The sequence below is a fragment of the Drosophila navojoa genome, chromosome 3 (assembly GCF_054131105.1).
Source record: "Drosophila navojoa isolate 15081-1374.11 chromosome 3, UAZ_NAV_1.0, whole genome shotgun sequence".
Classification (NCBI taxonomy): domain Eukaryota; kingdom Metazoa; phylum Arthropoda; class Insecta; order Diptera; family Drosophilidae; genus Drosophila; species Drosophila navojoa.
Genome location: NC_142891.1, coordinates 13237635 through 13250350, shown reverse-complemented (window position 1 = coordinate 13250350; position 12716 = coordinate 13237635). Strand labels below are relative to the sequence as shown.

General features: G+C 40.2%; 3 protein-coding genes across 3 annotated transcripts in view; 2 read left to right on the top strand and 1 right to left on the bottom strand.

Annotated features, from left to right (window-relative positions):
• The window catches only part of LOC108658277 (neuroguidin), a 68503-nt gene extending 59702 nt beyond the window's left edge, over positions 1 to 8801 (bottom strand). Inside the window, exon 1 of the mRNA XM_089257435.1 lies at positions 8258 to 8801. Within this exon, the coding sequence (XP_089113561.1) occupies positions 8258 to 8266 (9 nt within the window). The 5' untranslated portion in view covers positions 8267 to 8801. The remainder of the gene's footprint in view (positions 1 to 8257) is intronic.
• LOC115564534 (uncharacterized) lies at positions 2826 to 4674 on the top strand. The gene has a single exon (XM_030388965.2). It carries the CDS (start codon positions 2878 to 2880, stop codon positions 4252 to 4254), a length of 1377 nt encoding a protein of 458 aa, XP_030244825.1. The 5' UTR covers positions 2826 to 2877; the 3' UTR covers positions 4255 to 4674.
• A 668-nt stretch (positions 8802 to 9469) lies between the features above and the next one.
• On the top strand, positions 9470 to 12609 carry sip1 (septin interacting protein 1). Its single transcript, XM_030388962.2, has 3 exons — positions 9470 to 9651; positions 9717 to 12034; positions 12352 to 12609. Exons 1-3 carry the CDS (start codon positions 9543 to 9545, stop codon positions 12481 to 12483), a joined length of 2559 nt encoding a protein of 852 aa, XP_030244822.1. The 5' UTR covers positions 9470 to 9542; the 3' UTR covers positions 12484 to 12609.
• Positions 12610 to 12716: the final 107 nt, after the last annotated feature.

Here is a 12716-nt window from a genome sequence, read left to right as displayed (position 1 = left end):
AAATGCAGCCAGAATGAAATGTGCACAGCGTCACAGAAAACACAACACACACGCACACTAACTCACACACATACATACATATGTACATATACGTATGTACACATACACAGCATGAGCATGAATGCAGGCGAATGGCTATGTACGAGAATCGGATGACCATGTATTGCCATTGACCACCAGGCAGGCCAGCTCTCTCTCACACTCGGCCAGCGCTCTCCTCTGTTGCCCCATCTCTGTCATTCGTTCATTCGATCACTGTCCTTGTCGTGCTAATGCAGGCCTCCTCAGGCCGCCTCGCTTGTTTACCAATTTATTTTGCGCACAAAACGAAACACGGAAAATGCATGAGGCCCAAAAAGGAGCGTGGAGAACAAGCAGCAAGCAGCAAGCAAACGCAAACGCAACGTAGCAACGCAATGGATAGCCATAGCATACACGCATATCAACAACAACAACAGCAACAACAACAGTTATGTAGGCAGCCGAAGCAGCAAAAAATAACACAGCACAAATTTCAGTTCGATTTTTGGTTCATAACGGGAAAATTCTCTGCAGCCTCTCAGTCGCTATCTCTTGCTAACCCCATCACACTGCCCACTCCTTCACCTGCTCTCTCTCCCTCCCTCACTCTCGTTCATTCGTTTTCATTTTGTGGCCATTTCAGTTGGATTTTTTTTCTTCGTTTTGCTGTTTGCCACTTTGTGCGTAGATTTTCCTTTGCCTTGGCTGTTTTCTTTGTTTTTTTTAATTTTTGTTCAGAGTTTTTGCTTCGCTTCTTTTTATCGCGACTTGCGCTTTGATGGAATGACCGGGAAATTCTTTTTTGCTCTTCTTCGCTTGGCCCTGACTTGTACTCGAACTGCTGTGGCCAGGAGGGGGCGGGCACTACGTAGTACGTAGACACATTGTTAGTTGGTTCACGTAGTATGCGACTGAAAAACGACAACTACAAATAAAGCATCCACAACGGAGTAGAGAAAAATGTGGCACAAAGGACAGGTGACGTCTAAAAGCCAACTAGAGAACATGGTCAAAAACAGAGACAAAAAAAAGAAACAACAAAAATAAGAGAACGAGCAAAACGAGTTGATGAAAAAGAGGAGCAATGAGAACGAATTACACTTGGGCATATGATATGGGCGTGAAATAGAATCTATAGATGATATGTCATAAGCTAGAGTAAGTGTGAGCAAACTAGTATAGGACGAGCTCAAGCATATGAGGTTGGACTAAAATTGAAACAATATATGATATATTAGAGTATTAACTAGGATATGTATGGGATAATCAATTAAAAACATAAAAACCTATAACTTTTGGGAAAATATTATTTTGTGAAAGAATATCACCTAACTAAAGCACAGATTTGCTTGTACTATGAATTCTAACCATCAAATAATTTTCGAGTATATGAGGGGCTTCTATTTTAAGTTTAAACGTCTTCTGCTTCAAAATTGAACTTTAACTTGCCTAATATTTTGTGCTTTAAATTCATAGTTTATTAATCAGTTTTCTCTTTCGTTTCAACAATGTTTAAAATTGTTATAGCAACAGCAGCACTTAGTATGCCTTCTGCTTTCCTCTCTCTTTCTCTCTTTCCATCTCCCTCTCTTTTTAACCTGTTTGGTATATGCGACGCACGCCTGAAAGTCGACTACAAAGTCCACACTCAATGTTGTGTTAAGAAGTCCGGAGTGGGCTGAGTTTCATGTTGGGCTGAGCAGACTCTAATGCCATCAATTGATGCGATACAAAGTTTATTGCGTGTGGGTATCCAAGGCTATGATATATGATTATTGTTCATCAATTACATGATTTATAAAGTTTTTGCTATAGAACTTTATTTAGAATTTAATAAAGTTTACTTTTGGAAAATCACATTATCTAGGGCAATGTTGAGGTAGTCGATAAATGTTTTTATTTACTTCTGAGTGAGTTTTCGTTTGCGAGCTGATGCTACATGTTGTAGAAATTCTTTAGTCTTTACATTAGATATGCAATCAATATCAATCAAGTATTTTTGACACTATCTGATTGACAAGTTTAGTCTATTTATTTATTATCTGTTTCGTTTATTATGAATTTAAATAGCAATGAATAATATATAAGAAATTCGTTTTTAATATATAAAGAAAATATAAAAATTAAAATTAAAAAATAGATATAATTAAATTTTTTGAGCCTCATATATATATGCACTTTAGTAATAGATATATAAATCAAAAAAGTATAAAAATAAATAGAAAATGGATACAATGTATTTGATATATAAAAAACAAACAAAATACCAAAAACAATTATAAAAATAATTATAGAAAAAAATGGTAAATATAATATCAAAAATATACAATAAGTAAAAAAAAACATTAAAAAAATAATAATAATAAAATAAAAATAATACAATAAGTAAAAAAAAAACATTAAAAAAATAATAATAATAAAATAAAAATAATAATAATAAATAATAACAATAAAAAATAATGAAATACAAAGAAATTATTCTAAATTATAAACTACAAATAAAATGTTACCTTTCATTTATTTTTGTATTTTTTATAACATTAACAAACAATAACAAATTATATATATCAAAAAGAAGAAACACGAATAATTGTATTATATTATAAAACTTTTACTATTTATTCATTATTCACTACAGCTGATAATCTTATTAATAATCTAAAAACCCTTTTCAAACAATACTATAATTGGATCTTATTTACTGGAGAAACAATCAGATGCGATCAGGTAGCTTTGTTCAATTTTGACACCCAAGCTAGTTGCCAGGATTTCATTACTCTAGCGTTCATCACCCGTCAACAACCTAAACGAATTTTACATATTTATAACAATTTCCACATAACATTTAAAAAAACAATGAGGAAAATAATTCCGATGCTTGCAAAAGTTTTCCTACTCCTGCTGGCATTGAGCGGTTGCTGTGACGGCCTGTTCGAGGAGCGTTTCAATGATCAGCATGTCACATATTTGCATGCAGGCGTACCGCATGTCCAGGACGGCTTGACAATGCTGCAGACGTTCTACTCACAGAATCGCATCCATATCTATTGCCGTCGTGATCAGCCGCTGAAGCTGCGGAATATCTTTCAGAGCAATCGACTGCTCCTGATGATCCAAGGGCCGAGCGCCAAATACTCGCAGTACAAGGCGCCCACGGCCCAGGGTGTTTACGATGCGCATCTGGCGCACAAGGAGTGCTTTGAGGGTAGATTTCTGAGCGGACGGAATAAAGGGATGCACTATATATCGCTGCCAGCCCATGCGCACTATTGCTACGGCATCTTCACGGATCAGGCGTATAATCTGACGCTGCTGCAGGATCGCTGCGACGCGGAGCGTGTGGCACGCTTTACGCTCGGCTTTGTCATGTGGCTGGTCGAGGTGGCGACCTCGATGAGCGATTCCCTGATGTGTGTCTACAGCGTGGCCGCCTTGATGGGCATTCACCTGGCCAGCGTGATTGTTGTTTGTGTGGCTCTCTTCTATCACGGCGATCGCAAGCTGACCAGCATCCAGCCACTGAGCACGAACTTCAAGCTGGTGCTCGAACAGTATCCGACGAGTGTGGCTCTGGCCCTCGTCGCCGGCGTCTATGTTCTGGTCAATTTTTGCCAGGATCATCGCACTCTGTGGCGCCACGCCTGGGTGCGTTATTTGCATTGTCGATTTATGCGACTTTTGGCGTGTGTGTTCATCATGAACGCCTCGAATAATTCCGTGTTTAGCTGGCTATGCCTTACTTGCCTGATGCCCTGGCCGGAGCTGTGGTGGCTGCTGCAGTGGCTCCAATTGAAGCTGACTAAGCTGCAGCGTAGTGTGATGCCGCCCTCGTTCAGGCGCCTGCTCAGCGAACGTGAATACGAGGCCCAGGCGGGCTACGAGACACAGCGCGCCCTGAACGAGATGCGTCAGCGTTTGCGTACGGCATCGCCCGACTGGGAGCAGCTGGCCCAGCTGCAGGCGCCACAGCAGTTCGCCCAGTTCATAAGCAGCGGCACCCACGAGCCGAACCAATCACTGCGTGGTCAGACGGCAGCGCTAACCGGTTCAGTTCCAGTTCCAGTTCCGGGTCCGGGTCCGGGTCCAGATACCGATTTAGATCCAGAGGCGACAATGTTACGTCATTTGGCAGCTGTTATGGATAGCGATTCGTCTCAGTCCCTTGACTCCGCCTCGACCGAATCCCTCTGCAGGCAGTTGCAATTCGGCTCCACGCGCAGCCTGCACAGCTAGTCTAGTCTAGCATGCATTTGATAATTGAAAAGCAAAACCTTCTAATGGCAATCGACTGTCCATCAGCAGTAGAAACAAAATGTAAGGCGACTGCCTTCAGGCGCACCCGACACACAAACCGAATCGAGCCTAAACAGGAGCAAGAGCAACAGAAGCAGCAACAGCAACTGTTGTTGCAACGGCCGCAACAGCAACAACACGCACCTCACCTTTGTCGCAATGGCTCTTCTAAGGAAAGGAAAGGAAGCGCCATAAAGCAAAACATTGGTGGAGATTGATGAGATGATATCTCTAATATGAAGTATTTTGGTTTCGTTTTGATTGATTTAAAAATGTTGGAAATTTTAATGTTGTATAGCTAGGCTGTTTATAGATAGGAAGAATATATATCAAAATATATTATAGATTTTTAAGAATAAATATAGCTATATATATATACAGAAGTAAAATGATTTTTAAAATTTTTTTATGTAGCTCTTGTCTGGAAGAATGTCATGAGGGAAAAGTTTTTTTTTTTTTTTTTTTTTTTTTTTTTTAGGATGCACTAATTTATATTTTTTTAAATTTAAATTATAAATATTGTTCTTTTTGTTCTTCATTCTTTTTTACTTTTATGTTTTTTATAAACCAGATTTTCTTATTTTTATTTTTAAATGAATTTAATTAATTTATGTTTATTTTAGATTTTATTCATTATATTTTAAGTTGTTTTTTATAGATTTGTTTTTTTTTTTTTCAAACTGATGTATTTTATTTAACGAAAATTTTCAAATTTGTGAATAGAAATTTAGCTAAATTGAAATGTGCAATATCTTAATCGATAAAAATTAAAGGCAACATCACGAAATTATTTGGCCTATAGAATTTTCAAAAATAAAATTAAAATAAATATTCTATATTTAAGAATTATGCTTTAAAAAAATCAAATGGATTACAAATTATAGCACTCGTTAAACTATTGTAGAGCATTTAAAACTCTCAACTGCGCATCGTCCCGGAAGTCCTCTCAAAACGATATAGAGTCTACCAAATGATGGCTCTATTAACTAAGGCACATCGTAACTTTGAATAGAAAACTGTGCGTTTAGCTTATCTTTGAATGGATTTGAAGCCACGTTTATGGCCGGAGCAGCGCAACATGGCCAGGAAACAGGCTAAGAGTGCGTGAAGAGCGTTACAAATAACAGACTCGAAAAACATTTCTCGATAGCCTGAGCAATTTTCCCGGGCTGGCACAGATGTACGCCTATTACCCCTGTATCTTTCCAACGCACGCACACACACACACACACACACACACAGACATGCACATATCCACTGCTGACTAAACAGTCAGCAATAGCAACAAAGCTCTGTCAAACATCAGCCACGTTCGAATGAGCCCCGCCGCACAGCCCACCCCAAAGAACTCCAGCCATTGATAGAGCCTGGACAAAATGCAAATGTGGAAAATGCGCTTTGGCATAACTGTGTGTGCGAGCTAGCACGTTTGCTAGTGCGTGTGTGTATTAGTGTGTGTGCCTCTGTATCTATGTGGACAGTTGCAAAACGCATTTCAAATCGAAAAGTGGAACTTCAATCATTTGGCGGTGCAGGTAAACGAGTTGCTAGCGTTTTAGTTATCGAATACCCTGTAAAAATTAACTCTTTCGCGAATAGTCAGTCATACCTGTTTTAATAGTGGGATCGAGGGCTATTTACATATATATTATATAAATAAATCGCCATACTTATTAGTTCTTCAATGAAAAGAGAATTCATATCATATATTATCTACATTAATCTGTATATATATTATTATTATATATAAATAGTCACTCTTATTAATCTTATAGGGAATTGAGTAGATTTCATATCAAATATTGGCAGATATCTATAATATTTTATAAGAGACTTGTAAATTCTCCATAAATAGGAGTGTGTGATGATAAATTTGCTCAATCTCTAATCTATTTAAAGGCCACGATCTATAGAAATATTATATGGAATGTAAATAATTTATATTCAAACTTAAATATACCCAACAGTCGACTATTTAAGCATAAAATGGAATACTTCATGTCATTCTCAAAACTAATAAAACTTTATATATAGAAGTCAAATATATTTTACAAATTAGTTATACTAGAATGCTTGTAGGGATTACTATATGTTTCCAATTGAGTTATACCGTTTATTCAACTGCAATTCATTTATGGTCTATTATCTATGGTTGCTTTTTAGAATATCATCACCACCCGTCTATCTAAGCAAATATAGTTCTCTAACATCTTTCTATTCGTAGGCATTTCTACAGGGTATCTCGCTGCTCTGCGCTTAACTGTCAATTGCGTCCCGGCAGTCGCTTTGGTCCTCATTGATGGTGGTTGGAAAATTGACTAAATGCAACGTTTCGTGTTCATTAAGGAGGGGGCCAAATGGGCCAATTTTCCCAGTCCTGGCACTGTTCTTGTGTCCTGCAACAGACGAACGTATCCAATTGGGTTTTTTTCCAAATTTTGATCTGGATGCCGCGTTAACTCGTTTTGCTCTCTTTGGTGGTTGTTGTTCTCGCTGTTGCTGTTGTTGTTGTTGTTATTGTTGATTCCAGTTTGGGACAGTGCAAGCGGGGTGGGAAAAACTGCATAGCCAGTCAATATTTTCCAGTTCTTTTATTTTTTTTTTTTTTCATATATCCCACGCAAGGATTTTTCGCAGTTGGGGTTGCAAAGCGAACGCTCAAAGTTACGTCAAAGGTCAGGAAACGGGCGCACGTTCTGCACGGGGGCAAGGGGTTGGTTGGGAAAAAGTGAAAAGTTTTCAAGTCCGATTGTGAGAACAGTTTGCCTTTTTTTGTTGTTTGATTTTTGTTTTTGGAATACGTCGAGTAGGTTGACTTTTAAGGGTTTTATGGTGGAATAGCACGGGCCAAAGCAGTTGCTTTTAAAGCCCGGTTTATAGGTGTTTAAAGTTGTTATTGAGTGTGAGCTTATTCCTTTGAATGATCAAAGCGAGAGCTTTAATAATACCCAAAACGAGAGATAGTTTTTGAAGTGGGCCTTAGAAAAAAGTGTGAAGTAGCTAAATTTTGCCTAAATTCAGTTTTTGAGTAGAACAAAACTGTAACCAAACAGTATCCTAATAGAAGATTTTGCCTTTATTGATTAAATTTTGTGTTGGTCAGAAATAGCTGTTTTACTAATAATAATCTAAAGCTGCCTTGATTAACTTAAAACTGCTTTTAAGCAAACTAAATTTTATGAAAAAATACCATAAATTAATAAAATATGAATATAAAATATATTTTTAGGCAGTCGAAAGACATAGGCATTACACTAATGCTAATAGTCCACGGTTTGCGATAATGATAATATACATACATATACATATTTCCAACATATTTCATAATATATCTCTTAATATATCCCGTTGAATTCTGTCTACAATAAAATATCTCAAATATTGGCCGGTTTTTTCCATTACAATTAATATAATAATTATTATAGTTAAAAAAAAACTTTTTACTTCATACACTATATGATGTAAATTATTTTATATTAATAACAATAAATTTATAATAATTTCAATTTATCAAAAATGACTAAACACTTATAAAAACTAATAAAAATATATAGAAATTACTGGAAAGTTAAAATAATGTAATATCTATCTTTTAAAAATTATCTAAATAATTATAAAATCCAAGTCTGCTGATTAATTGTAGTTGTATTATTTATTTTTTTTTTTTTTTATTTGTTGATACTTTTAAATTAAATAACAATATTTTCTATTTGTTTTTTAAAAAGCTTCTGAAACCACGATGCTTACTTGCCGTTCATATTTTAACTCGAGAAAAGTCAAATTTACTTTGCCTTAAGTAAAGTAATTTGATTGCAGAAAAAGAACTTGTTCACACTGTACTTAATTCATAAATATTTAGTTATTGCCAAATTTTAGTTCCCTTTCTTTTATTTAGAGTAATTTCCCTCTCTCTCTCTCTTTAATAAATTTCTCTATTGCTTACCTGAACCATTTTGTTGTTTTCTGCTGTGTTGCTGCTGTTGTTATTATTGTGGTGGCTGCTGCTTATTTGCTTAATTAACAGTTAATCCAAAGGCAAATCAAATGCCAGCCCTAAAAAAATACAATGCCGGCAAAAAAATTCAACGAAAATGAGGAAAAGCAATTGGGAAAAATCTGTGGCGGGCAGAAGCTCGGGAACACAATGTTGAACGCACGTGTTAATTTCACTTTTGTTTTGCTTGCTATATTTGCGTGTGCTTTCGGTTTAGATGCAATTAAAACTTAATGTTTGCAAATGTATTGAACGAATGCTAATATGCTATTTACAGTTTATTTTGGAACACAAATGTAACGCGTGCGGTTGTTACGGCGCGGCCTATGCTTTAATTGTTATCGTTTACATTTATTTGAATATGTTTATTTATTTTGCTTGTTGGCACTTTACGCAGCTGAGATTTCGCGTTGATATAATTTGTATGCGCAAGAACCGAACAACGAACCGCACGCAACAAGAACATTGAGAAGAATGTAATGTTATCGTAATGCACGTGCGGCAGTTCTGAACTGAGCGGAGCTGAACTGGTTCGATTAAGAACTTTAGTAGAGAACACGTTCTTTGGAATAATTACATTCAAATATTAACTGAATTCAGCTGGACTACTGAAAATTTGTCTTTAAATATTGTATAAATATTATTTTGTAATAAAATGTACCTTTAAATTAATTTGAATTAAATTTTTTTTAAATAAGTTGTAGCATTGCAACGTATGATACTTATACAAACTACACTTTTATGATGAATGATAAACAAAAGAAAAATAGAATCTTTTCTAGTTTATTTTCTGTATTATACGTTATTATTAATGACTATTTCAATTATTATTGAATTAAATAAATAATATCTGATGAACTAAATGAACTAAACAGTCTCTTATTGCAGCATGCTGTTATACTCAAAAAGGCAGCGTTAGCTCGAAAAACGTATGTTATCTTCCAATCAGCTGTTTAATGGCGCGCATTGGAATATCATGGAACTGCGACTTGTATATTAGTTAAATAAATACTCCAAAGGACATAAGTAATAAAATAAACATCTTTTAAAGTAAGAATATTAAAAATAATAGTGACTTCATGCTTACATGACAGCTGACACCAAAAAGCCACAAAAACTTGTTTACATTGAAATATCGCTATTAACAGTGCGGCCAATTGATGGCGTTTTACAGCACTAACTTTAAAGTCAGCTAAACGTTTTTGTTTATTTCACACAATTTTTTCATATAAATATGTCCGACAATGAATACGAACGTTTTGAGATTACAGATTATGATCTGGACAATGAGTTTAATATAAATAGGCCGCGCAGACGCCACACCAAGCATCAACAAATTTATGGTGAGACAAAAAAAAATGGAATACGCGAAACAAAATTGTAAAATTTAATTAATCTATTTGCTTAGGCATTTGGGCTGATGACAGTGACAATGAGGGTGAAGACGAGAGCAGCGGTCGACGTGGTAGACGTGGTCTGGGCGGCGGTTCATCCAGTAAGCCCAAGGACTATACAGCTCCTGTGAATTTCGTTGCCGGCGGCATTCAGCAGGCCGGTAAAAAGCAAAATGCGAAGCAGAAACAAGAGGAGCACGCAGAGAGTGATGAGAATGGCAGTGAGGCGGATGACAGCGACGAGGCGCGACCCTCGTTTGGACGAAGGCAGCCACAGCTGATGGGAGACAGCGATGCCAACAGCTCGGACAGCTCTGCGGCGGAGGAGGCGGCTCAACGTCCAAAAATGGCCGCAAACAGCACTGCTGGATTGCGACACAAGTCTCACATTGCTAGCAATCGTAATGTAGGCGCCTGGGAGCAGCACACACGTGGCATTGGCGCCAAGCTCCTGCTCCAGATGGGCTACGAGCCCGGCAAGGGTCTGGGCAAGGATTTGCAGGGCATCTCGCAGCCAGTGCAGGCGCATGTGCGCAAAGGACGCGGTGCCATCGGTGCCTATGGCCCAGAGACGGCAGCCAGCGTGCCCGGCCAGCCCAAGCAGCTGAAAACGGACGAGGATTCACAGAAGGATGCCAAAGAGAATAAGGAGCAGCTCAACAAATGGAAAAAGGGCGAGGTACGTGAAAAGAACAGCAAACGCTACTACTACAAGACCGTGGAGGAGGTGATTGCCAAGGGCAAGAAATCGGATCATTTGCTGTCCGAGAAGTTAAGCAAGCGACTGGGCAATGTGCCGGTCATAGACATGACTGGCCCGGAGCGTCGCGTGCTCAGCGGCTACCATGCCTTGGCCCAGAACAAAATCACGCCCGAGGAGACGCTGTACGACGCCCAGGCGGGCGATGAGAATGCCGAGAAGGCCGCGCCAGTAACCGTGTTCAGCATGCCGGAGCTGACGCACAATCTGCAGCTGCTCGTGAGCCAATGCGAGCAGGAAATCATTGCGATAGACAAGGAGGAGCGCGAATGCTCCGATAGACAGGCAGCGCTGCAGCACGAACAGAAACAGCTGCTGGAGCTGGTGCAGCTGGAGCGCAATCATATGAACACGCTGGAGGCAGCGCTGCTCCGGGTCGAGCAGCTGAGCGAGACGCCCGACCTGAGTCTCGATCAAGCGGAGCGTCTGTTCCTGGAGCTGCAGCACGACTTTGCGGCCGAGTACAAGGAGTTCGGGCTGGCCGATCTGGCGGCGGGCGTCATTGCGCCGCTGGTGAAGCGCGAGCTGAACGATTGGCAGCCACTGGAGCAGCCCACGCAGCCGCTGCAGCTGATCAAGCGCTGGCGCGGCATATTGCAGCAGCATGAGGAGCCCGAGCTGACGGATCAGCAGTCGCGCAACGTCTTCGATCCCTACTCCTCGCTCATCTGGGCCGGGGTGATGCCCTCGTTTCGCGAGTGCGCCGCCAACTGGCAGCCGAAGCAGCACGCGCCGATGGCAGCGCTGCTCGATGCTTGGGCCCCGCTGCTGCCCACCTGGGTGCTGGACTCGGTGCTGGAGCAGTTGGTGCTGCCGCGGCTGACGGCGGGCGTGAGCGATTGGGATCCGTTGACCGACACGGTGCCCATTCACAGCTGGATTCTGCCCTGGCACGGCATACTGGGCGCCAAGCTGGAGGAGTCCATCTATCCGCAGATACGCAACAAACTGGGCGTGGCACTGCAGGCCTGGTCGCCGCAGGATCGTTCAGCGCGTGCCATGCTCACGCCCTGGCAGTCGGCGTTCCCGGAGGAGCAACTGGTGCAGTTCCTGCTGCGCCACATCATACCCAAGCTGCAGGCGGTGCTGGCGGAATTCGTCATCAATCCGCTGCAGCAGAACTTGGAGCTGTGGCATCAGGTGTGGGAGTGGCACGAGCTCATACCCGCCCAGCATATGGCCCAGCTGCTGGACAAACACTTCTTCCCGCGCTGGATGCAAGTCCTGGTCATTTGGCTCAATCAGGCGCCAGACTTTACGGAGATTTCCCGCTGGTATGCCGGCTGGAAGGGCATGCTGAGCGAATCGATTCTGCGCGAGCCCTGCATCAAGGAGCATCTGCGTCGCGCCCTGGACATGCTGCACCGTGCCACCGATGCCGTGCTCCAGCCCACAACTGCCCCGCCTCCGCCCATGCCGCCAGCCCCAGCCCCAGTCCTGCTGACACCCGTGATGCTCGTCGATATGGCGGCGCCCGCTCAGCTCGAGTTCAAGGAGCTCGTCTCGCAGAAGTGCGCCGAGCTGGGCATCATCTTTGCCCCACTGCCCGGCCGACGGGAACTGGGCAAGCAGGTAAACGGCGAAGGGGAATGCGTTAATAGACATTTAAAACTCTTTAGAATTGGATTATATCTAGAATATTTTGTTAAGGTGTCCTTGAGGCAATTCTAGCCTCATTTGAATCTACGTTGATCTCATTTATTTATGGAATTTGTCGTACAACCTGTCTATAAATTTTAAATATTTATATGATATATACTTATTCATATATGAATCTATTTATAAACAGTATAATAGTTTATATTATACATTAGTAATTATTAAATATTATATTATTAATATATTTATTAAGTCACACACATATTAATAGATATTTGTACTATTTTCAGATCTACCGCGTGGGCAAACTCTTTTGCTATATTGATCGGAATGTTTGCATGCTGAGCGATATCAGCTTTACGAACTGGCAGCCGGTGGGACTGAATCACCTACTGGAACGAGCGCAGACGGGCATCATCTAGAGAGAAGGCATTAACTAGTCTTCAATATAGTTTAAGATTCAGTAAACTTTTATGAACGTGAGGCGATGTCGATTGCCCATAATTTCAAATAATAATTAAAAGTCTTCAAGATAAAATTGTGCTCAATATTTACATCTGTTCATGTTCTATAGACCAACTGCCTCGGGCGGCAATACGAGTAGCAAAATTAGTTGATCATATTTTGAAGCACTTTAAATGATTATCTGTGTAGT

What these genes read in the sequence shown, in the direction of transcription:
- sip1 (XM_030388962.2), top strand. Translation starts at nt 9,543, where the DNA reads ATGTCCGACAATGAATACGAACGTTTTGAGATTACAGATTATGATCTG. An exon ending in CAAGCATCAACAAATTTATG is followed by an intron (nt 9,652 to 9,716) that starts GTGAGACAAAAA and finishes CTATTTGCTTAG; the next exon opens with GCATTTGGGCTGATGACAGT. An exon ending in GACGGGAACTGGGCAAGCAG is followed by an intron (nt 12,035 to 12,351) that starts GTAAACGGCGAA and finishes TACTATTTTCAG; the next exon opens with ATCTACCGCGTGGGCAAACT.
- LOC115564534 (XM_030388965.2), top strand. Translation starts at nt 2,878, where the DNA reads ATGAGGAAAATAATTCCGATGCTTGCAAAAGTTTTCCTACTCCTGCTG.